The sequence below is a fragment of the Quercus robur genome, chromosome 3 (assembly GCF_932294415.1).
Source record: "Quercus robur chromosome 3, dhQueRobu3.1, whole genome shotgun sequence".
Lineage (NCBI taxonomy): Eukaryota > Viridiplantae > Streptophyta > Magnoliopsida > Fagales > Fagaceae > Quercus > Quercus robur.
Genome location: NC_065536.1, coordinates 50,300,407 through 50,324,044, shown reverse-complemented (window position 1 = coordinate 50,324,044; position 23,638 = coordinate 50,300,407). Strand labels below are relative to the sequence as shown.

Genomic DNA, 23,638 nt, shown 5'->3' with positions numbered 1-23,638 from the left:
TCCATTTTGGTCTACTTAAGAATACAATTTTTAGATATATTCTAGAAGTTATTGTAATTTACCCATCTTCTTGGAATTGAATAACAAGGATAAGGTTAGGAAGACAAGACCTGATGGGATAAAAATAGAGGGATTCAAATTGAAGGCTTAGCATATACAATATGCTAAGATTCTAACAACATTCACCACTCAAGATTGTTCCTTGTAGCTTATTTCCTTATTTGTAGAAATGATTTAGTGATTTGTATTATACTATGGTGACAGTCTTGAATGCTATACACACACACAAACATATATATTTTTTGAGAAAAAAAAGGGACTTGCGTGTGGCAATCATTAATAATAGTGTGCAAGTTTATGTTATTTATTGTACACTTACATATAATTGTATATTTGTATCAATCACTAAAATTATTTCATTATACTCAATAAGGCTTGTATTATTACGCAAATAAATATAATTATTACAATCACTGTAAGTAAATCTAGAATAAGTGCCTCTACTTGTCCTCATCATCACCTACATAAGTGCACTCCAAATTTCTCACAAACCAATTTGTCCTTCTTGAGGTGGCGAAATACGCAATAACTAGTCCAATTATCAATCCACAAGCATATCCTATCACAATCACTTTCCAATCAAATCCTTCTACTATTAATCATTCTTGCCTTGTTTCATAAGTTGGTGGCTCAATATTTCCACATTTTTTTAACAATAGAGAGTCACATAATCCCAAGTTTCCCTCAAAAGTGGAAACTGAAGCATTTTTTGCCAAAAAACCAAGAGAACCACCTTGAATACCCCAACCCATTATTATTTCTAGGTCAGATGAACAGACAATCTTCATAAAGTGACTCAACATGTACTTCTCCTCAAAGAAAACCAACATCTTGCAACTAGATATTCCATCTAGAGTCCTATAAATAAATGAAAATTATGAAAAGCAATTAGAAATAGTGATCTTCCATAACAGAGAAAATAATGAAGGCATCAAACAATGTTTATGGCATAGGTCTCAAAGTTGTCCAAACCAACTGTAACATTCCAAGAGCCAGCAACATACATAGTCAGGTTCACAACACAACATTTGAACAAGTTATTCCAATTTTATATTACAAAATGTTATGAATATAAGAGATTAAAAAATGTGTAAGAATAGCCCGCCCACCTAAATGTAACTCAAAAACCAAAAGCGACCAACTAGTAAAAATCACAAGTGTACACACACACAGTACCATGAATGTTATATAAGCGACATTCAAGCAGGGTGATACATAAGAAAGAAGCATTGCCCACTTTTCCCCTTCTTTTACAAATAGATAATAATTTTAGTAAGCCAAAGAAAAGGAATTGAAAGGAGAGGAAGAAAATCGATCTTCATCAAAAGAATAAGAGTGAAGATACCAAGCTAAAGCAACCCCAACCCCTAGCCTTCAAATTAAAGAGAAGCAACAAACAAAACACACTTTGTTGTGGTGTTAGAAGTTATCTTCTTATCTCTTTCCAATATTTATAAAAAATAAAATAAAAAAATTCTTCTTTCTCGATATTTATGTCCATTGCAATAAACATGAAGATGATTTTCTGAAATGCACCAACACCCACCCAACTTTCACCAATATTTAGGGAAAACTTTTAATTTCCTTAAGGGTAAGGGCATGGGCATTACCCTTAAGTGCCTTTAGTGGCCATGTGACATTCACATGGTCACCCCCCATTCTCAATTTCACCTGATAGTAACAAAATAAAAGTGACATTCACATATGAGTAGATTTTTCCATTTCCAGGCTAGACCCATTAGCAATTGCGCTCACATTACAAAAAGTTTTAAAACATCAAGTCACACTCAACACAAAACTAGCAGTGGAAAGAAAAATCGAGATCTCCTCTAGATTCTGCTTGAATTATAAAATTTTAAGAGAGAATTTATTGAAAGATCATTTGATCCAAAAGTAATGACAAGCATAAATAAAGTTCGAATTCTAATTATCTAGTTCTAGAAAGCAACAAAAGTGGGAAGAAATGATTTTTAATCATATGAATAATCACTAATCTCCTCCTACAATATAAGTCTCAGTATACCAAGACATACCACAATGGATTCATAATCCAATACATTCCCTAAGGAAAGAAAGAGACCATGATTAATTTTATAAGCAGGTATTGAAAATTTTCTTATCCCAATGATACACATAAGTTATACCAATTATAAAAAATAAAAACAACTAATTCCTAAATATTTGACAATACATAATTTGATAAGAAACTACTAGTTTAAAATTAGAGGTAGTGAATTCATCACCAAACAACTTCAGAAGGAAAAGAAAATTTACTATCAATCTATCATTTTCCTAGAAAAGACCAAGAAGCCAAAGATTTTCTCTCTAACTCTCCCTGATCTTGAAATACTATCAAGTTGACTTAACAGTGTTGACATTGGTAAAGGTAGGATGGTGCTATACCAATACAAACTAAGCTGATTCCGGATAAACTCTAATATTTATCTTCATAACGACTGAATTTCCAAGTGCTAAGTATGAGAAAGTACGAATTCCTTACTTAAAAAGAACAACCTTCAAATGCAAAGTATATCAAAATCATATTGTAAATATTTATGGGTATAGAAATATGGAAGAGTATTTTGAATAATCATGGAAAACATTAAGCATACAAACCCATAGGAATGTTCTCCAAAAAACATAAAGCAAAAAATAAAAATAGCCAGGGGAATTTAGGTTTGAGATAACATATCTTTTGAAAATAATTTTAAAAAGTACATTTGGTTTTGCAAAAATATCAAATATAAAAAAAAGTAGTCTAATACCTCTATACATAACCATATCAATTGTTGTCCACCACCAATGCCTATAGGGTCCTGTAACCCACTTTGACTAAGTGGAGTAGGCTTTGATTTACTGTGAGGTCCTGAAATCTGAGACATGTTGTGTGAGGAATTAGTGCATGATATTTATTAAGCAATGCCTCCTCCACCTTGGATTATTGCTATCACCCCATCACCAAATGCACTCCTTTCTGCATTAAGGTTTCTGGGGGTTTCTAGGGTTTTCATGATACAAATGCTCCAATATAGGTTTTACATGAGATCCAGAACCAAATTCAGGCATATCATTGTTGGAATCATCAGGGAAAAAGCTTTATGTCTTCTCACAATGATCAAGCAAAGAACTTTGTGAACTAATCAAACTTCTAGCTGAACCAGCAAAGTGTCATAGAATAGATAAGAACTTTCTCATTTGCAAATGCAAATGTTATTCTTCCCCCAAAATAACATGGGTAGCTTGCAAACATTCACCCTAAATTTACAATATCTTCCTAAAGTTTAGAACTGAGCAAGCAAACCCCTAATCTCACTGAAACTTCAGAAAACGCCTTACCATTTATAATTATCATTGAATTAACAACAAATTAATGAACCTAAGAAGGAGAAAAAGCTGAAGAGTGAAGAGAGCTTTGGTTGTATCTTCTTCTTCTGTTTTTTTGGCCCCAGAGGGTGGGGAGTGATACAATAATTTGCTCCTACTTTGATGAAAATTAGAACAACAACTAGATATTTGGAATTTTGAGTGATGTTCGGAGGTTGGTTGCTCTGTTTACAGGGGACATATGAAACTCAATAGATAGTTTAGAAATCATATAAATCACATAAATAATACTTCCTTTCAAAAGTTATGGCTTCACTGATGCTACATTGTTCCCATGAGAAGCATGAAAATCCAAAACCAAAAGGTAATACATTGGAAATTTTGAAGAATAAATAATTGGAAGTGAATACATTTAATTAAAGTCTTTAACAGATAAATTTAAAAAAAAAAAAAAAAAAAATACTAGTTCTAGGTAACCTTTGTCATCACAGGAAAGTCATATGTATACACTATCTGTAGAAGGAGGTGATAATATTGGTGTTAAGAGGTACAAGTAAGAGCCAACATTTTGACAATGAGTAAGAATGCCCAAGACAAATGATTGAAATCAGAGCCACCAATTCTAGCATGAATGTCCATGACTTTTGCTTCCCGACAGTCCCCATAAAAGAAAAGGAGAATATCGTCCAAAATTTTCCCTAATAAGAAAAAGACTAAAGTTGGTCAAACATATTATCAAAACATGCACTACAAGATGAGATCAATCACCACCAACCCTCCCCCCTCCCCCCTCCCCCCTCCCCTACACCCCCAAAAGAAACATAAAAAGTAGAAAATGAGCTTCTTCTTCTTCTTCTTCTTCTTCTTTTCCTCTCTACCAAAGGATCAGTAAGAAAAGAATTTGGAGAAATTGCATGCAATCTAGAAATAAAAGGTGATACCTAATGATCTATCAAAATTAAAGATGGTAAGTGTAACTGAAGCAATTTCAGATGCCCCATCTGTCTAGTTTGCAATGGGGGGTTCCTTGCAAAAGGTCATGCCAATTAGTTCTATACATTTTTCATGAGTGTTGACGACTACAGATTCTGAGCTGCCAAGCCCAGATAAAACAAAATCCCCTCCTTGTTTTCCACAAACACAATTCTAATTTTGTAGATCCATTGAGTCAGTTAGGGAATTTGTGCCCGCAAGATTCTCAAGCCCTTAAAGTCAATCAAGTCAACAATTGAATCAAGAAAGTCATGACGCTCCTTAGACTTGCTCTTATAATCCATTTTAGCCTTCCCGAGCACCCTATCAATGGGAGGCAACAAAGGACTCATAATTTATATCTTTAGCAGCCTAAGATGTGACTAGCCACCGTAGAAGATTGAGGGCTTCCTTATCTGCACACTAAATACAACACATGGATTATAAGAACACATGATAGATGTCTAGTAAATTTTGTACACCATTTCACCTACCAAACAAACACAATTGTGGTACAATAACATTTGTTCTAAATATCTCAATCTAAGACAGAGAGAGAGAGAGAGAGAGAGAGAGAGAGAGAGAGAGAGAGAGAGAAAAGGGGGGGGGGGGGTTTAAGAAAATACTTAGAAGAAACTAAAAGGCATTCAAGATAGTATTGTAGCTTCCATGTCCGACACCATAAAATAGCGAAGGACCCATCATATCACATGATCAAAGGAAAACTTATGCTTAAAAGTGAAAAGGCCCAACATCCAAGAGGATAAACATGCAACCTCATGATAAATTACCTTTGGATTGAATGTTTCAGTAATTGCTGATGATTGCATTTACTGAACCTCAAGACAATGGTTCAATACTTGTATTTCTCCTTTCAGTGAGTATTGGACTATCTTCACATATTGAAACTTGTGATGACAAAGATTCAATTATTTCTTTTTCTTTAGCATTCTTCAAAGGTTCTGCATCTATATTGTTAGGGGTAACATGTCCAAGTCTAACCAAATTTTCCTCATCATTGATGATGTCTTCAAAACATTAAAAGAAAGTTTCATTATTTATTATAAATTATTTTATACTATATTATAATATTTTTGTTTTTAGGAACAACTTGGACTTGCAAAATATGAATTTATCATATAACTAAAACTGAAGAACTTAGCGTTAAAACCTCACCATCTCCAAAAAAGAGAGCGATTGGAATTGAAATACTCTGTTTCTTCTTTTGTGGGTCTTGCTTAGGGTTTTGTTTAGTAGTAGTCATGACTTTGGAAGAGAATAAGTTGATAGAGAAGAAGCTTCAGGCAGAAGAAGTGTAGAGAGGCAAAGAGACAGAAGTGTAGAGAGGGAGAGTCAGAGACTAATTCGTAGGGATTTTTTTTCTTTGTTTATAGTAACAAGTATTCCCGCAAATTAAAATAATGGTCAAGATCAAAACAACACTAATTTAATGGTTTAAACCTAAATCTAGATTTAGGTGGGTACCATACCCCCCTCCCCCCCAAAAAAAATGGGAGTATGATAGAATGACCATATTACGTAATTATTTAATTTAATTTTATGAAACTTCTATCGCAATTATTTAATTTAACTTTATGAAACTTATATCATGCTTTGTTTTTTTTGCTAGTGACTACTTTAACCTAACCTGTTTTAAGCTAATCTTAAATTGTAACAATCCATGACTAAAGAAACAATCCATAAGTTTAGAGATCATTGTTTCTTTAGTCATGGATTGTTACAATTTAAGATTTCAAGAACGGAGTGCCACATTACAAACCATAACAATAACATTAAAATGGTGATAAATTTGGTCCAAACTAGCTAAACTTATGGCAAAATCTTTTATTGCTCCACTCTAGCCCTATTGCACCAAATCATAACAGTTACAATAATTACAAATGCATTCCACCATAACAATGCAATCCTCATCTGCTTGTTTTCTTGTAGTCGACATATTACTTTGTTCAGACCAACAAAGAATGCCCTATTCAGACCTCCCAGCCTTTTTCCTAGTGAAGCTTGGAACTTTCTTTCCCTACAACCAACAAACCAGCAGGTAACACATTATAACCAATGGAACTCAAACAACTATTTAACAATGGGGTATAGTATGTAATTGAACATCACACTCATTTCTCTAGTTTAAAAACAATAAACAGATATTTTTATAGTATAAAAAACTTAGCAGAACTCAAAACCCAAGTAATGACTGAGCATTAATAATTCTCATTCCTGTAGCACATATCCTCTCTTATGGAACTCAAATAATGAGAGAGACTGCATCACATTAGTTCTCTAACTATCCAATGGGGTAGAATGGATACCACGAACGAGGAGGGAGAAAATCATTAAAACCATCCAAGGAAACATAATAGTAGTTCTCTAAAATGGTTCAAAGAAACATAAATATATAACCTGTAAGACATACTAATCATACATCTCCATCATATCAACAGAATTAAAATGTATACTTGTGTTTGAAAATTTTGTGTGTTATCTATCCCGGCCCAACATAGTCAAACATAGAATCAACATATGTCCCAAGCCAGTAATTTAAATTGCACAACAGTAAGTCCCTTACACAACACAATTATTGGGGTAATTTATCAAGCATATTATATGCATGATCTAACAAAAGCATGAACAAAGAATGCCGAAGAAGAGTTGGGATGGGTTGAACCCAAAAAAAAGAGCTAGGATGGCAAAGCAATCAAATTTGGCTGGTGACCCTATCAGAAAAAATAAATAAAATATGGTTGGTCACTAAGTGTCCGTTAGTGCCAAATGGGAGAAAATTCCAAATCAACTTTTAAAACAAGGTTGTTATAAAAAATTTTAAAAAGAAAATCAAAACAAGGTTAACAAACAATACCCAAATCTCATATAAAAAAAACACCCAAATCAATTTAGTCGGAGAAAACGGACCTTTTAGACAAACTCAACCCTCTAGGCTAATATTGTCACCAGGCAGATAAATACTTGTTAGGTGGCTGGAATTAAAGCACTATGTTTCTTCAGTTAGGCGACTAGAACGGAGAAATACCCTAAAGCAATTCTGTTTCTTCTTTTTTGGGTTTCGCTTAGGGTTTTGTTTAATAGTCATGGCTCTAGGTTCTTGTGGTTGATTTGGAAGAGAAAAGGTTGGGAGAGAAGAAACTGAGAGAGAAGAAGAAACCATAGGCACAGAAGCGTGAAAACCACCTCTTTTTTCTTTTTCTTTTTCTTTTCTTTTTTTTTTTTTTTTTTTTTTTTTTTTTTTTTTTGTAAATTGCAAATTACACCTCCAACAAAGTTTGGGGGTGTTTAAATTTTACACCTTAAAATTTCAAATTTTAGATTTTATCTCATAGAGTTTAGATTGTTTAAATTTTACACCTTGACGTTTCAGAACTTAGATTTTACCCCCTAAATTCTAAAACTTTAGGAAATAAAATTCAAACTACTCAAAACTTTAGGGAGTAAAATCTAAACACTCCTAACATATAGGGGGTAAAATCCAAATTCTGAAATATCAAGACATAAAATCTAAATCTCACCAAACTTCAGGGACTAAAATCCAAATTCTGAAACTTCAGGATGTAAAATCTAATCACCCCCAAACTTTAGGGGTATAGTTTGCAATTTCGAGTACAGTCAAATCTTTATTGCAGAAGAAGACATACAAGCTAGGGCCAGAGTATAAGCAAAATATATATGTGTGTGTGTATTGTACGGAGCTGGGCCCTAGGCCTCACAGGCCTCAGCCCCAAGCCTCGTTGCACATTATATGACCCTATCCCCATTCTTGGACCTTTAGCCTCAACCCGGAGACCTTAAAGCCCAATTTGGGCCTAAGAGCTAAAATAAGAGCGCACTAACTTGAATACCTCAAGCAAGCCCCCCCCCCCCCCCCCCCCCCAATCACTTCTAACCTGGTCGAGAGCGTTATTGCTCGGAAACACCCTACACTTGGCTGCCCAATAGTGCCTTTGAGAACATCGCTTCCAAGCGGGCTTCTAAAGGTGAGAATCAGTTCCAATGCCACTTCCACCTTTCTCGACGGAGCGTCTGCTTTGAGATGATGGAATTGGACCCTTATTCGCACTAGTGAGGGGGGTAATCATAGCACCTTCACTTATCCTAGCCTATAAATAGGAGAAGAGAATAAGGAAGAGGGGGTTGGTAATTCTAGAGAGAACATTGAGAGAAAAGATCAACCACTCGAAAAAAGAAGGGGAGCAACTCTGTGAGATAAAGAGAAGAGTTTGAGGAAACAAGAGTGTACTTAGGTTGCCGAGTATAGGACCACCCATAGCAGGAAATTCAAAACCCACAATACAAGTAGATTGTGAGCCCAAGTAAAAGTTGACCCCAATAGCCATATTTTGGGTACGCACATGTATATATAAATTGTGAAATTTTGAATAAGCATCCATTTAATATTAAGAAACTATAAACAATAAAAAATATAAAAAATAAAAACAGACTCTAAATCATTGTTTCTTGATACATTATAATGCATTCATCTACCAACATAATTTTACTTCACTAATATCTCATTCTCATCTCTTACTTGCATCTAGCAAAAATGCCAAAAACAACGGTCTCTGAAACAGAGACTCACAAATCACAATCACAAAATTAAAATCATAAACCCACAAAAAACACAATCACAACCTTATCACTGTATCACATAAATCATAACTGTATGGAAGAGGGAGAGGGAGAGAAAGAGAAAAAGATCATATCAATTAGGTTTTGAAGAGAGAAAGAGAGAAATAGAATAAAAACTTGAAATAAATATTAATTTATTGGTTAAATTCTATCATTTGTTAACTGTCACAATATAATATATTAATCTTTAACTCAATACATTAACCTAATAATAATAATAATAATAATAACAATAATAATAATAATAATAATAATACTCCAATTAATTTTAAGAAATGGGAAAAAAATAAATCAACAAACGCTTTTAAAATTTTTTGAGACATATGATAAAATAAAAGTAGCAACGCGGCCTGGTAGGTGGAAAATTGAAAAATTAAATAGTAAATAGTGGGCGGGATTTGATTAAACTTCAGTCGTTTAGTGATTACTCATAAGTCATTTAAAGAGTTATGATTAAAATAAAACTTTAGTCATTTTGTGCCACAACTTGTCCACGTGGCAAATTGTGAATGGTAAAAGGATGTTTCCATATGGACCTATCATCACTTGTCTACCATTCACAACTCAGCATATGGACGAGTTGTGGCATAAGTTGTACCACTTTATGTGGCACTAACATAACTCTTATGTAAAATAAGAACTTCAAAAAGTGAGTCTAGAGATTAGACTTTTGAGAGAGAGAAAGAGGTGAAAAATTTTAAAAAACACAATCACAAATAGCAAGAAACAGAGAAAGATGATGACGCAAATGAAAACTAAGGCAAATGAAGAAAAAGAAACATGAAGAAGAAGATTGGAGAAAATGCAAAGATGAAAATCAAAATAAGCAAAGAAGACAAAGACCGGAGAAAATACAAAGAAGACATGATTGTTGTTGTTTGGGTTAATATTTAGATAGTAATGTTATTGTTTGGGTTAGGTTTTAATTTTAATTTTAATTTTTTATTAAAAAAAAACTCTTATTTTTCTTTGGTCCAAACTAAATATAGGTATATATATATATATGTGTGTATGTATGAATGTACACAAAGTTTGGCTACAAACTTAGTTGTAGCCATTATTTTTTTTTTTTTGAGAATGTAGTTGTAGCCATTAGTTACAACATTACTCAATATTTTTTTATTAGATGTGAATTTTGATAAATTCATCATTGAATTACATTTCTTTTTCTTATATTGTTAATGCTTGCAAAATTTCTAGAAAATCAAAAATTAATGACTATGTCAAAAATTAATGACTATGTCAAAAATTAATGACTATGTCATCAATCAAAATTTTAAATTTCAATTTTTTGTCATCTAAAATTATGCATAAAAAATCAGTTTACGAATCAAATAGTAAATGACATCTAATTAACATGATATTTGACACAAAGAACATGCAATCTAAATGTTAATTTTTCAAATTATTTAGTTATGTTAATTTTTTTATAATGGGAATTGTAGTCATTGGCTACATCAGCCATGACCTTAATCTTCCATGATATGAATATCATTGGCAAATTCATGGAAGTTTACATCGATGGTGTCAAGGTATCCCAAGTTCGATGATCATTAAAAAGACCTAAGAAAAACCTTTTTAAGGAGAAAACATCAAATCAAATGAATTCTTTGAGATGTACCTTTGGAAATAAAGATGGAAACTTTGTAGGTATTGTAGCCCCTAATCCCTTCTCTTCAATGGGCTTTACAATGACACTCTTATCTCTGAATTCTGATATGGTGGGATAGCTCGTGATATCAACAAGCACTATAGAGTACAGATCTCTATGGCCCAAATGGAAAGCAACCTTGAAGCGCGATTTTTTTCAATATAATATGGACAATGGTCTATCTCTTCAATTATAGCTTCAATTCCCATACTCATTTTCATCTTTACAGACTTTATTTACCATTCTCTCTTATTAAACTAGCCTTTGTGCAAGTAAACATTTAAATAACTACTTCTCCTGGTGGTGCTAATGTTGCTCTAGCTGTAAACAATATATCCATAAGTGCATTTCATAGTGTATTACTTACACTTCAAAGAGGATCATATAGATATTGACAATCATCCTAATTTGGTCATTGTTACTCTAACTAGTAGACCCTCCAACCAAATAGGAGAGTGACAATGGGCATTTTAATTTCCAGAACAAACATTAGAATTTGATAAAAGGTGATTTCAAATCCATGAAGAAACGATATCATCAATTTACTACACCAAATAAAACTACTATTCATTTATAACTTTTTTGGGGGAGGGCGGTGTGATTTGTTTATAACATGTTACAACAAAGTACACTTAAAGATTTCAAAGATGACTATACTCCTTTGCAGCTATCCCTTCATCTTTTCTTGTGCCTGCCAATACCCCCAAGGAACTCATGAGACAACAATACTATTTCAATATCTGTACTCATAATATCTAAATTAGAAACATACCTATAAAGTAGAAATTGTTAGGTCCACCAAGAAGACCGATGACGTGGTCCTCCTTGGCCCTTCCAAGCAATAAAACAGTGTCACCTATGCATATGTGACATTTCTTGGTAGTTTTTTGTTTTTTGTTTTTCCCCTTGTGCTTATTAGAAAGCTAACTCCCACACTTGCATAGGTGGCAGTGTTTCATTGGTTGAGAGAATTACTTCAGCAATCTTCCCAGTGGACCTAATATTTTCTCCCCATAAAAGGCCTACACACACATGCATGAACCAACCGTGTGAGGTGGACCAGAGATGGATGGTACTAAGAAAATTGATGAACAATAAAAAAAGTTTTTCATGTTAGCAAGGCAACACTAGCAGTGACCTCAAACTAGCAATTAATGAGTATCATGTAAGCATTTCTGATGCATGCAGTTATGCTGGAAAACATATCTCACAAGGAAGCAAGAGATCTTACAACTTTGATTCTGCACTACTAATTGGACTCCTTAATGCGTCATAATGTCCATAACCGTGATAAAGCACCCGTATGGGGTTCTCCTTACCATACTCTTGACCATATTCAGCTATAATTTTGAGGTTACCAGAACTCTTATCCCACATGGAAACCGTGATTGGCGACCTGGAAATGGAAAATTGTATCATGATAAATGTAATGCCAAACCCATATACACAGGGCAATCTGTTTCATATCATCTTTTATGTGCCTCTAAGAGAACTCCTAGCCACATTATAGTCATGAGAATTCTAGCAAGTAAGAAACTAAACCTAAGCAAACTACTGTGAGGATGATTTTCAGAGGGTTAAATCTTGTTAGACACTCACTATTGCTAAAATTGTGAAATTGTTTTCAGTGGATGGAGTATTTCAGTTAAAATTGTGAAATTGTGTTTTCAATGTAGGAAATGTGTGCGATAGTCAGTGTGCGTTACTCTTTTTAGAAGAAAAAGGACTTACTGTAGGACATGGGAGGCCATTAGCAACTCAGGCTCTCCTCCCCACATGTGGGGCTGTCGCATCTGTTTAACATACGTGTCAAAATCACCTTCAAGAAACCTGCCAGTGAATAAAGACTTGAAATCTTGCTTCATTTCAATTACAACTCCAAGTGAACTCATCAGAGTTTTGGCTAATTCTATAATGTACAAGTCTTCAACAAAAATTTATAGTATTTTATTAACATGGCAGTCCTCTTCAACAACCTCAAATAATCAAACCTCCCCCAATGGATTTTAAAGCAATTCAAAACGAAGCAACATTGTAATCCACACCAGAGTATTCTCAAGACAACCTACCATTCAGTGTCTGCTCGCCTCCTAATGAATTCATCTGCCACCTGCCAACCATTTAGTAGGAAAGATGTACCAGAATGAACATAAATAATTGGCCAGAACAAAGTTATAAGCCACACAAAAAAATTGAATTCAGGTGTTTGAGCACTGAAAGAAAGTGATTAGGCAGGCAAGACAACGCAAGTGACACAAACTGACAGACTGTATTAAAAACAGAGGAAAAAAAAAATTTAATGAAAACTTTTTTCTCTTTTCAAATTTAAGCAAGATGGTCTGCAACCAGTTTCAGAAAATTATGCTCAGCAATTAATTTTAAGTCAAACTAGTTAACAATATGTGTTATGTGAACTTTATAGTTCCCTAAACACCAATCCATATTAAACATTTCAACAACAAACGAAAAGGAATTAAAAGTTCTGAAGTTGAAACATGGCAACAAAGCGTAAGTCTCTTATTGAAATCAATGAAGTTTGTTGTGTACTTTAGCTCTGAGCTCATCTGCAAGTTCTTTCTGACAGCTCTCCGACGGAGATGGCTTCCCTTCTCTCAAGCTAGCACCATGAACAACAGACCGGAACAAACATCTTCCATCTCCAGGTATGCCTAAACCAACCAAACATATAGCATCTCAATGTGTTTATTAAGATAAGCAATAAATTGAATAGAAAGATGCACTCACTACAACATACATATATGCTGCTTATACAAAATTACAGAAAAGTTGGTGATTCATTGTTTTCAGCACAAAAAGACAGATTTCATGCCACCCTTATTGAGAGTTGATATGCCACTTTCCAAAGATGGCTATGCACGTCTTGTTCATCTCATAATAAACAAGTAATTTAATGATACAGAACAACAATATTTATTCAGATTTACATGAGCCGTATCCAACAGCAAATAGTACACCCTTTTTTTCATGATTTGCAGTTTGCACCTCATGAAAAAGAGGTTAAGAATTCGTTAGTTATCTCTTCGATCAAGAACATACATTCATATGGTAAGTAGGAATCTGCAACTTAAATTTAAATCTAACAACTTGATTCACTTTAAATTTCTATTCTTTCATGCTACTTCTGTTTCCATGAAAAATGAAATAAACTTTAAGGGAAATAAGAAAATCTAATGGATGAGCCAGCTCATCAAAAAGAGATATAATTACTAAGCTATAAGCTTTGATATCCAACTTATCACCTATATAATATGCATCGACAAAAGTACATAATAAGGAAATAAAAAAAATTAACTATCTTTGGAACTAAAATGACAATCACATTTGCAATGATTCTCGAAATTAAGGAAGAAAAAAGAAAAGAATTTGAAAACAGAAGAGAGAGAAAGAAACAAACCAAGGCCATAGTCCATACTAATCACCAAATTAAACTTCTCAGATGGCAAAAATGACAAAAGAAAATCCACTTTCAATAACCATAAAGCAAGATCATAACCAAGTAAAGAAAGCATAAGCTGCAAGAAAAGTACCAAAACAAAGCCACACGTAAGAAGAAAAGCATATAAATTACTTGTCCACTTAGTTGTTTAAGCCTTTTGTTTTTTCTTCTCGTTACTTCGATGGGGGGTTTAACATATATGAGTAGAGAAGGAAACATGAACATGAAACCTTATCAGACAACACATACAAATTATTCGAAACTGAGGCCGGTCGTTACCAAGTGAAATTGCCCGTTTCCGCATAATATGCCTCATATGATAAGGAGAAAACCCATGTTAGAAGATTATACACGGGTTCTTGTATATAAAACGATGTGTAAAAGCACAAAAATTACGTCTGAAATGTTTCTTACTTTGATTGATAGAGTACCACTGGTCCAAACCTTTTGAGTTGTGGTGTAAAAGCCACCATCATAGAATCGATTCCCAGTCTTTTTATAGAGAGGCTTGGATTGCACTTCGGAGGGAAGAATCCACTTTCAAGTCGAATAATATTTAAATTATAATTTATAAAATAAAAAAAAATTAATAATAATAAAAAGATGAGCAAAAACGCTGGGTTTTGAGTATACATTTAACCCCTTTATTTTATGTGAAATGTAATTTAAATATATGTGCGATTACATGCGAAACTTGTTTTTTATTTTAACTAGTCGCAAACCCATGCTATGTGTGGGAATATATAATTACATTGTAATGTAATATAATATATAATTAATTCTCTAAAATTTATTGAAAATAATTTGTTTTCCTTAAATATTGAATAATTTCTAAAAGTATTTTCCATTTCCCTGTCTCTATAAATATATCATTCTATTATTTTGAGTTTTTTTTTTTTTTTTTTTTTGGTGGGGGAATGGGGGGATTGGGTGTGTTTAATTGATATTATTCTTTTCTTTTTTTAGTTTCAAATTAATTATTTAATTTTCTCATTCTCTTAAGGAGATTGTCATTTTAATCAAATCTCATCACAAATTTACAATTGATATTACTCAAATAAATTATAGGCACATTCAAATATTACAATTGTTCTCTTTGATTGTTAAATGTTATCCTATTGCAATAGAAAGAATTAAAAATAGTGTATAATAAATTTTTTTGTTCTCTTTGATTGTTAATAAAATGTTATCCTATTCTATTATAAAGAATTAAAAATGGTATATAAGAATATAATATTATTCTATCACATAACATGATTTGGATAATTTGATATTTATTATTATATCTTTTATTTTTATATTTTCTTCTTCTCATCCTATTATTCAACATTTAAATTCAACCACATCTTCCATATCATTAAATTATTTATATTTTCTCTCCTTTTTATTTTTAAAGATTTAACATATAATATTTTTCTTAAATTCAAGTAAATAAAATTGTTAAATTCTCACTTCCAAAATATCTTAGAATTAACTTAAACCAAAACTATAAGAAGGAGAGAGTGTATATATGATGAGAAACTCACAAAACATACCACCAAAATGCATCAACCTAAAATAGAGTTGTAAGAAAGAATATATATATATATATATATATATAGAGAGAGAGAGAGAGAGAGAGAGAGAGAGAGAGAGAGAGTATCCACCTATTTGTGTGGGCAAAATATAGATAGAATGGAATAGAGAAAAACAAATATTTATAGTAAAAAAAATGGGGAGAAGAAGAGTCAAAATAAAAGGAATATGAAAGGATGGAGGAATTGTATGGTTAAGGTATAGAGTAGTGGGGAGATAAAAAGGTAAAAATGGGGGAAATGTTAGAGGAAGAGTTATTATAAGGTGATAAATTAATAAGAAGAAAAATAATTTAAAAAAAAAAGAGAAAATGTTAGAAATAAGTAGTTGATGTGGCCGCTGATATGGCTCAATAGGAGTATAGTAATAATAAATGTTACGCTTCAGTTTTTAGATAATATAGATGATAAATTAATAAGAAGAAAAATAATTAAAAATAAGAGAGAAAATGTTAGAAATAAGTAGATGATATGGCTGTTGATGTGGCTCAACAGGAGGGTAGCAATAATAAATGCTATGCTTCAGTTTTTAGATATATACTAGTTGCTAACCCGTGCGATGCACGGGAAAACTATTAGAAAATAATAAAGCATGCATATATTAAAAGACAATTTAAGTTCATGTGTGCTTGCAAGGGATACATACTTAAATAGTTCTTGCGGTAGAAATAAAAACCTTATCTTTAAGATAAAGAACTGATGTAAACAAACTAACCTTACATAAAACAAATTAAAAAAAAAAAAAAAAACATAAAACTGATGTCACGGGAAATTCAGCCACATAGTAGTAATATATAAATCTCTTAAAACCTAAACCTAAACCTAAACATAAGGACTAAATATTTATGCGCCTTCTCTTGCTTTCCTGATGTATTTGGTTAAAAACATAAAACTGATGTCACGGGAAATTCAGCCACATAGTAGTAATATATAAATCTCTTAAAACCTAAACCTAAACGTAAGGACTAAATATATAAACAAACTAACCTTACAAAAGCTAAACTTTATAAGCTAAAATCTATACCGTGAGTTGTAAATCTTGAACGCTATACCGTACGTTTAGGACTTCCTACATCTGGAGAGAGAGAGAGTTTGCAGAAACCAAAGAAAATCTCTCTATAGCTTAAGAAATACAATATACTAAAATAAAAAAGATAAAATTTTCAGATGACAAAATATTATAGATAATTTAAAAGAATTTTGGTTTAATTTTTTAACACCGCAACTCCATAAAATTTATACTAATAATAATATTTTATGATAGCACAGTTAGAATTTTGGTTTAATTCTTAAACACTGAATTGGAAATTGATTATATGAGTATTCAATGGTGAACAAAGTACTATGTATTAATTAATATATAAACAAAACTAACCTTACAAAAGCTGAACTTTATAAGCTAAAATCTATACCGTGCGTTGTAGATCTTGAATGCTCTAGGACTCCCTACGTCTAGAGAGAGAGAGTTTGCAGAAACCGTGGCTTTATATTTCTTAACTTGAGAGAGGGGTAAGGTTGCTAGGGTTTTGTAGATCTTGAATGCTTTGGGGCTTCCTACGTCTGGAGAAAGAGAGAATTTGCAGAAACTGTGGCTTTATATTTCTTAACTTAACTTGAGAGAGGGGTAAGGTTGCTAGGGTTTTAAGAAGTTATAATTTTTATTTATTTTTTATTTTTTAAATATTGTGCTGACGTGGAAAATTGTGGTACCAGCAAAGGCTTCGGTTTTATATATATATATATATAGCTAAATGTATATTTAATGGTTTATACATTAAATATATATATATATATATATATATCTCTCTCTCTCTCATAAAAGGTTTAAGTGATATTCAAAATTTCATAGAATATGTGTTTTATGGATAAAACACATGATTTGTGTGTATATTTTTCAATTTAACTATTTAGTTTATGAATAAGCTCAAGATAATTCACAAATTATTTGTTAAGTCATTCTCTCCCTATGTAAAATTTATATCATGGTTTATGATTTGAATTTTAATTACACCCAATAATAAATTTAAGTTTACTATTAATTTATAATTAAGAGCAGATAAAGTCAAATAAATAGAGTAATCTTGTGAGTTCCAGTTAGTTCAACTAGTAAAATCTCTGATAGTTGTATAAGAGATCTGTGATTCAATCTCCGCCTACACCAAAACTGATTGGTATCTTGGTCTGATAATAAAGAGTTATTATCAGGAGCGAATGCCATAGATTGAAATTTTCTCTAAAAAAAAAAATAGTAATCTTTCATTTCTGAACTTAAAAAAAAAAAAAAAAAAAAAAAAAAAAAAAAAAATCAAAAAGTGATAAGTATGTATATATATATTTTTTATATATAATTTATATTTATATATATAAATAATTTTTTACAATGAATTTTGAAATAGTAAACAAAACCTTATCTACAAATTCACATGAACTAATATCTATTATTAATTATTACTCTAAAAGAATTATATATACTCAAAGGGTTTTTTTTTTTTTTTTTTTTTTTTTTTTTTTTTTTTTTTTTTTTTTTGATAAACCTCAAATGGGGGTTTGAGTTTGTCTGGACAAAAAAGATTTCCGAGTCTGTTGCTTGATTTGTTTATAGTGACTAACACGTGTCAAAATCTTACAGTGGGAATCAGTACCAAGCAATTAAAGCAATGTAACTCTAAAGTCAAAACCGCTAACCAGATTCTCCCGCTAAAAAATCTGTTCCAGCCGTTCATTTTTCCACCACTAACGTTTGATCTTTTCCACCTTTAATATTAAATCGAACTTAAAAGGTACCAACATATATAATTGACCACAAATTCTTGTATCAGTTTCTGCAACGAGCTTTAGAGTACTATTGTGGATTCTCATTTCTCATGTCTTTTGCCAACAAGGTATGAGCTTTAACACTTATAAAAATTGTCCGATTCTCCAAAGCAATGATAAAATATATGCAATAGGATTTTTTTTTTTTTTTTGGTTTATGTTAATGTTTTTGGTTTAACATTATTTCTCATTCAATTTCTTTGTAATTAAAGTGATTACTGCCCCAATAAAACAAAATTTCCACACTTTTGTGTTTCATATAATTATAAGCTTTCATATATATTCTGGATATGCAGGACATCTAGGCCAAAAAATTCCCTCAGATTTATCAGCAACCTACTAAATAAATATTATTTTAAAAAAAAAGATATCTTTCTTTAAAAAGTAGTACATGCGAATGATTATATGATTGCCTCTGTCCTAGTTTAAAAAACCAAAATAAGAATATACTTTATATATATATATATATATATAGATAGGGTAGAAAAAAAAATTTATATATATATATATAGATAGGATAGAAAAAAAAATAGTGTATCAAAATTCAAATAAGATTAGATACATAATTGATTCCCTACTCTTTATTGATGAATATTCTTATTTTGGTTTTTTAGCTAGGACAGTGCCAATCATATAATCATACTAATTTTATATTGGACATCTAAGTGATCAACAATTAGAGAATATTATTTAAGCAAATAGAAATAGTAAATTTGTAAAACTCATATATTGGATTATAGCATTAGTTGATCATATATTGGTTGCCATATATCTTATGCTCATGTTTTGAGTTTTGACATGAATTGCTCAGGAACCAAGAGCACCTACCAGAATGAGTTCCCGGCATCGTCCATTGCACACTTGTGGAGTTTCAATCTTGGCGATTGTTCATATTGCTTACACAAAAGCTCAAGAATTTAATGGACTAATAGGCTCAACGGCAAGAAAGGTAGCCAAATTAGCCCCATTTGCCGGTCCATTAGCGTATGCAATGCAATATCAATGGTTAGCAATCCTCTCTTTTGCCGATGATCAAATACTAGCAGTAGAAAACATGATAGAGAAAGTTTTTCCTAGATCAAACCATGTATTCAATAAGATTGACTACCTTGTCCAAGTTGCAGAAACTTTGCCAGAAAAATTTGATTATGCTTTCGACAAAATTCCTACAATTGTCCACCAATTTCGCTTTGATTGTGCACTGGTCCAAGTTATTTTCTTGTTGAACTTTTTTATCACTAAGTTGAGTCACTGGGAAAATGGAAGTGCACGGGAAAAGGAGATTGTCGTCGATATAAACTGTGAGAAGCAAAATAATGAACAAGCTTTTGTTGATGAAGCACAGAAGCCTGAAAAATTGCAAGCCAATGTTGACAGTGAGAAGAAGGAAAGCCTTCCTCCCAATTCTGAAATCCCACAAGCTGAAACTGAGACAGTTGATAAAGCAGTCGGCGTTACAAAAGGGACATACAAGGAGGTACTAGAGAAGGGGACAAAGGAAATCATGGAAAAGAAAGCAGGAGAAGAACACATTGAAAAGATGGAGAAGAATGAGAAAATTAATGTCGACAAGGAAGAAGCTGAGAAAGGAGAAGAGCATAATGAAGATGAAAGCAATCAAAGCCTTCTGAACGATGATCCAATTATAGAATTGTTCGAATCAGCATGGCTCATGAACCCTGGAAGTGGGGCTAAAAGGTATGCAGAGTCACGTTCTAGTTCATATGCGTGAAGTGAAAACCAGAAACAAGCAAGCATGGCAGTTGGTAGCATTTACATTTTAATGTCTATTGTAGATATTTGAGCAAATTTCTACATCACAGTAGGGTGATTTGGAGGTCAATATTATTCACAACTCAAAAGTCTGTCATGCTAGCTGAATTCTATGCACACTACTTTTGAAGTGAGTTCACACTTCACACTAGTGCTGTCACAGAGAATGCTTGATGGAGTATGGTGTAGTTTCCTTGTTTTCAATAATGTTGAAGAAATATTGCATTGTTTTCTGTATTTATGTTTCTTGCAAATTCTGGTTTTCAAAATAGATGAAGTTATCAAACATGGTAGAGAATGATTTGAACATGCAAAAAAATGTTATTTTGCAATAGATGGACAGATGCCATAAATAAAGATTTGTTGTCAAAACAGAGCTACACGTTTCTACTGTCTTGTTTTTTCAGAAGTATTTTCTCATCCAACTCCATTTTCTCCAACATTTTATTGATTTACTAGCCCTAATCTATGCTTCTGTATCTTATATATAGTTGCATGAACTTTGTCTGTCGCACAAGTGTTGAAAACATACATACATAGTTACATGACCATAGTTACACGACCAATTTTTGTGTGCGTAGAACCCCCCACCCAAAAGAAAAGAAAAGAAAGAAAAACCAATAGAGAAAAAAAGTTATACATATATATATATATATATGTTAGTCTACAGTTTGGTAGAGGAATCTGTAGCATGTATTGGTGATGGTACTGGCCTTAGTTTTGTCTTAGTTAACAAAAGAACAGCGAAGGCAAAATGAGACCAAACTTCTTATTTATTTCACCTTCATTCAATGGCCACTTCTGTATCGCTAAGCATGTTTCATAAGTCATTTTAATTTTTAAACCTTCTATTTTAAAGGAATGATCAACGATTCTCTATACCCATTTTGTTGAGCCAGCAGAATCTGTCCCAGCTACTCCATGTAACTAGGCACAGATCCCAGACAATCAATTTATTTTTAATTTATTAAAGATGTTCAAAAAAAATTGGGGTAAGGCTACCTATGACCTCCCTGAAAACGTTAATATCCGGGTTTGTAAAAAAATACATATTTTTCATCTTTAAAAAAACTATTTTATCTATTTTACCAACTCATTTAACATTACACCTAACATCTCAATTCTTATTTTTACTTACAAGCAAATAAAATAATATAAACTACACAATAAAATAAAAATAAATTACTCTTCTCTCTCTTCCCTTTCTTCCTCTCTATCTCTTTCTCTCTCTCCACTGTGACAATAAAAAATATTATTTAATTTTTAGCAACCTGCTACATTATTACATATTCAAACACTATTTTATCTATTTTACCAACCCATTTAACAATATACCTAACATCCAATTCTTATTTTTACATACAACTCAATCAAATAATATATTAAAAAAAAAAATCTCTCTCTCTCTCTCTCTCTCTCTCTCTCTCTCTCTCTCTCTCCAATAATATATTTTTTACGTTTACAACACATGAATAGTAGATTGTATATTTGAGAAGTCACTATTCACAATTGTAGAAAAAAAAATAGCAATACATACCCTTACACCCCCAACAAGGCTAGCCTAACATAATTTATGGCCTAAGGCAAAAAAATTATATGGGGGCCTTTATATGTAAACATTAATTAAATAAAATTATATAATACTACTAATTAAATTAAGACTAATTTGGTGTAAATACAGAAATTGATGAATAACTAAACTAAGGATAATTTCATATAGAGAATTGAATATCATAATTGAACCATAAATTTAAACAAAAAGAACTAAAATATATATTATTTTTAAAAAAAGAAACTTACTTTAACTTGGATATATAACTATGCATAATTAAGTAAAGTTGTAATCTAAATTTTAATTTTATATCTTCCTTTTAAGAGGAAGAGATAAATAGAAATTATTTGGTGTGTAGTTTTGTAGGAGATCAGTTTACAAAAATTAAAGTCTCAAACTATTAGGAGAGATTAGTCATCATTGATGATCTATCACATTTGCAACTTTTTGTATAAAAATTTTAGAGTTTCAATTTGGTTAAATTTCTATTGGTCTCCTATTTTGGAAGCCTTATTAGAAATGAAAAAAAAATACTAAAAATATTACAAAATGATCACAATATAATGTGATAATGACTGTAATTGATGAATTTTGACAATCTATTTTATAAGTGTTTGAATTACTTTTTTATATAATTGGTGACATGTTAGTTTGTAAGCCTGTAGTAAAATTTGTGATATCCTTATTATCACTTTTTAAAAAAAAATGCTCAATTATTTAAAAAATGTTGTATTTTTATAAAATTTTGGGCCAATGGGGCCTTCTTTTACTAGGGATTTTTTTTTTTTTTTTGGTTGGGGGCCTCCCCCCCCACAAAAAAAAAAAAAACAAAAAATCCCAATGTTAATGCTCAAGTTGGTATTGATACACTTATTGTAGCAAGTTAATATGATTTTTTACATATGGCAACCCAAATGTTACATGTTTTTAAGGGTTTGTAATATAGCAATTTGGGGGGTTTTACACCCCAATTTGGAATTGCCTTATTCAGTATTTTGCTGATTTTTTTTTTTCTTGCTATAAGTGTATTAAAGTATATTTATATTTTGAAAAAGTAAAAAAAAAAAAAAAAAAAAAAAAAAATTTATAATTCAATTTTAAAAAACTGTAAATAAAAGTTAAAAAGGTGTCAAATAAACTGGAGACATTAGTGGCAAACAGACACTGCGTTTGTTTAAAAGGTCAAGTAGAGACATTAGTGGCAAACAGACACTGCGTTTGTTTAAAAGGTCAAGTAGCTTATTCTTTGTAAGAATTGCTGGAGAAGATTGTTTCTTCTTCCACCATGTGTTTGTCCTTGCCACGTGATTAGACCAACATCAAGTTTTTATTCATTTATCTGTTCATGTCTAGGTTGACTAGGCTTGAAAATTCCAGTGCAAGCTTTATAATATTTCAAGTTTTTATTCATTTATCTGTTCATGCCTAGTTGACTAGGCTTGAAAATTCCAGTGCAAGCTTTATAATATTTCAAGCCATTAGAGCATTCATATTGGTAGTGCTAAATAATTATATTGCTATTTTTAATACCATCAAATACCAAAATATGTCTTACAATATTTTTTGGCTCTATAACTATAGTGCAAGGTTACTTTTGACTTTTGACTGTGCACGGAAGCTAAAAGGTAAAAAAAAAAAAAAAAAAAATCATTTATACGTTCATACTATTTTGGATTATTTTACTCATTTGTGTTCACGCTAATATTTTTTTATTTGTATGTTCACAGTTTTTTATTTGAATAATTATTTTATTGTAGTAGATATATTATTTTATTGTAATGTTTATATTATTTTATTGTGTTTAA

General features: G+C 31.6%; 2 protein-coding genes across 6 annotated transcripts; one reads left to right on the top strand and one right to left on the bottom strand.

Moving 5' to 3' along the window:
* Positions 1-6,177: 6,177 nt before the first annotated feature.
* Positions 6,178-14,572, bottom strand: LOC126718227 (OVARIAN TUMOR DOMAIN-containing deubiquitinating enzyme 4-like). 5 transcript variants are annotated; one of them, XM_050420326.1, is made up of 6 exons: positions 14,370-14,572; positions 13,211-13,332; positions 12,733-12,773; positions 12,395-12,493; positions 11,895-12,059; positions 6,178-6,394 (listed from the first exon to the last, which is right to left on the bottom strand). In XM_050420326.1, exons 1-6 carry the CDS (start codon positions 14,434-14,436, stop codon positions 6,202-6,204), a joined length of 687 nt encoding a protein of 228 aa, XP_050276283.1. In that variant the 5' UTR covers positions 14,437-14,572; the 3' UTR covers positions 6,178-6,201. The 5 variants fall into 5 exon arrangements, with proteins under 5 accessions (XP_050276283.1, XP_050276284.1, XP_050276282.1 ...); XM_050420327.1 differs by having other exon boundaries at positions 14,400-14,572; XM_050420325.1 differs by lacking the exon at positions 14,370-14,572 and adding an exon at positions 14,079-14,195.
* A 3,842-nt stretch (positions 14,573-18,414) lies between these two features.
* Positions 18,415-20,657, top strand: LOC126718226 (uncharacterized). Its single transcript, XM_050420323.1, has 2 exons — positions 18,415-18,576; positions 19,320-20,657. Exons 1-2 carry the CDS (start codon positions 18,559-18,561, stop codon positions 20,238-20,240), a joined length of 939 nt encoding a protein of 312 aa, XP_050276280.1. The 5' UTR covers positions 18,415-18,558; the 3' UTR covers positions 20,241-20,657.
* Positions 20,658-23,638: the final 2,981 nt, after the last annotated feature.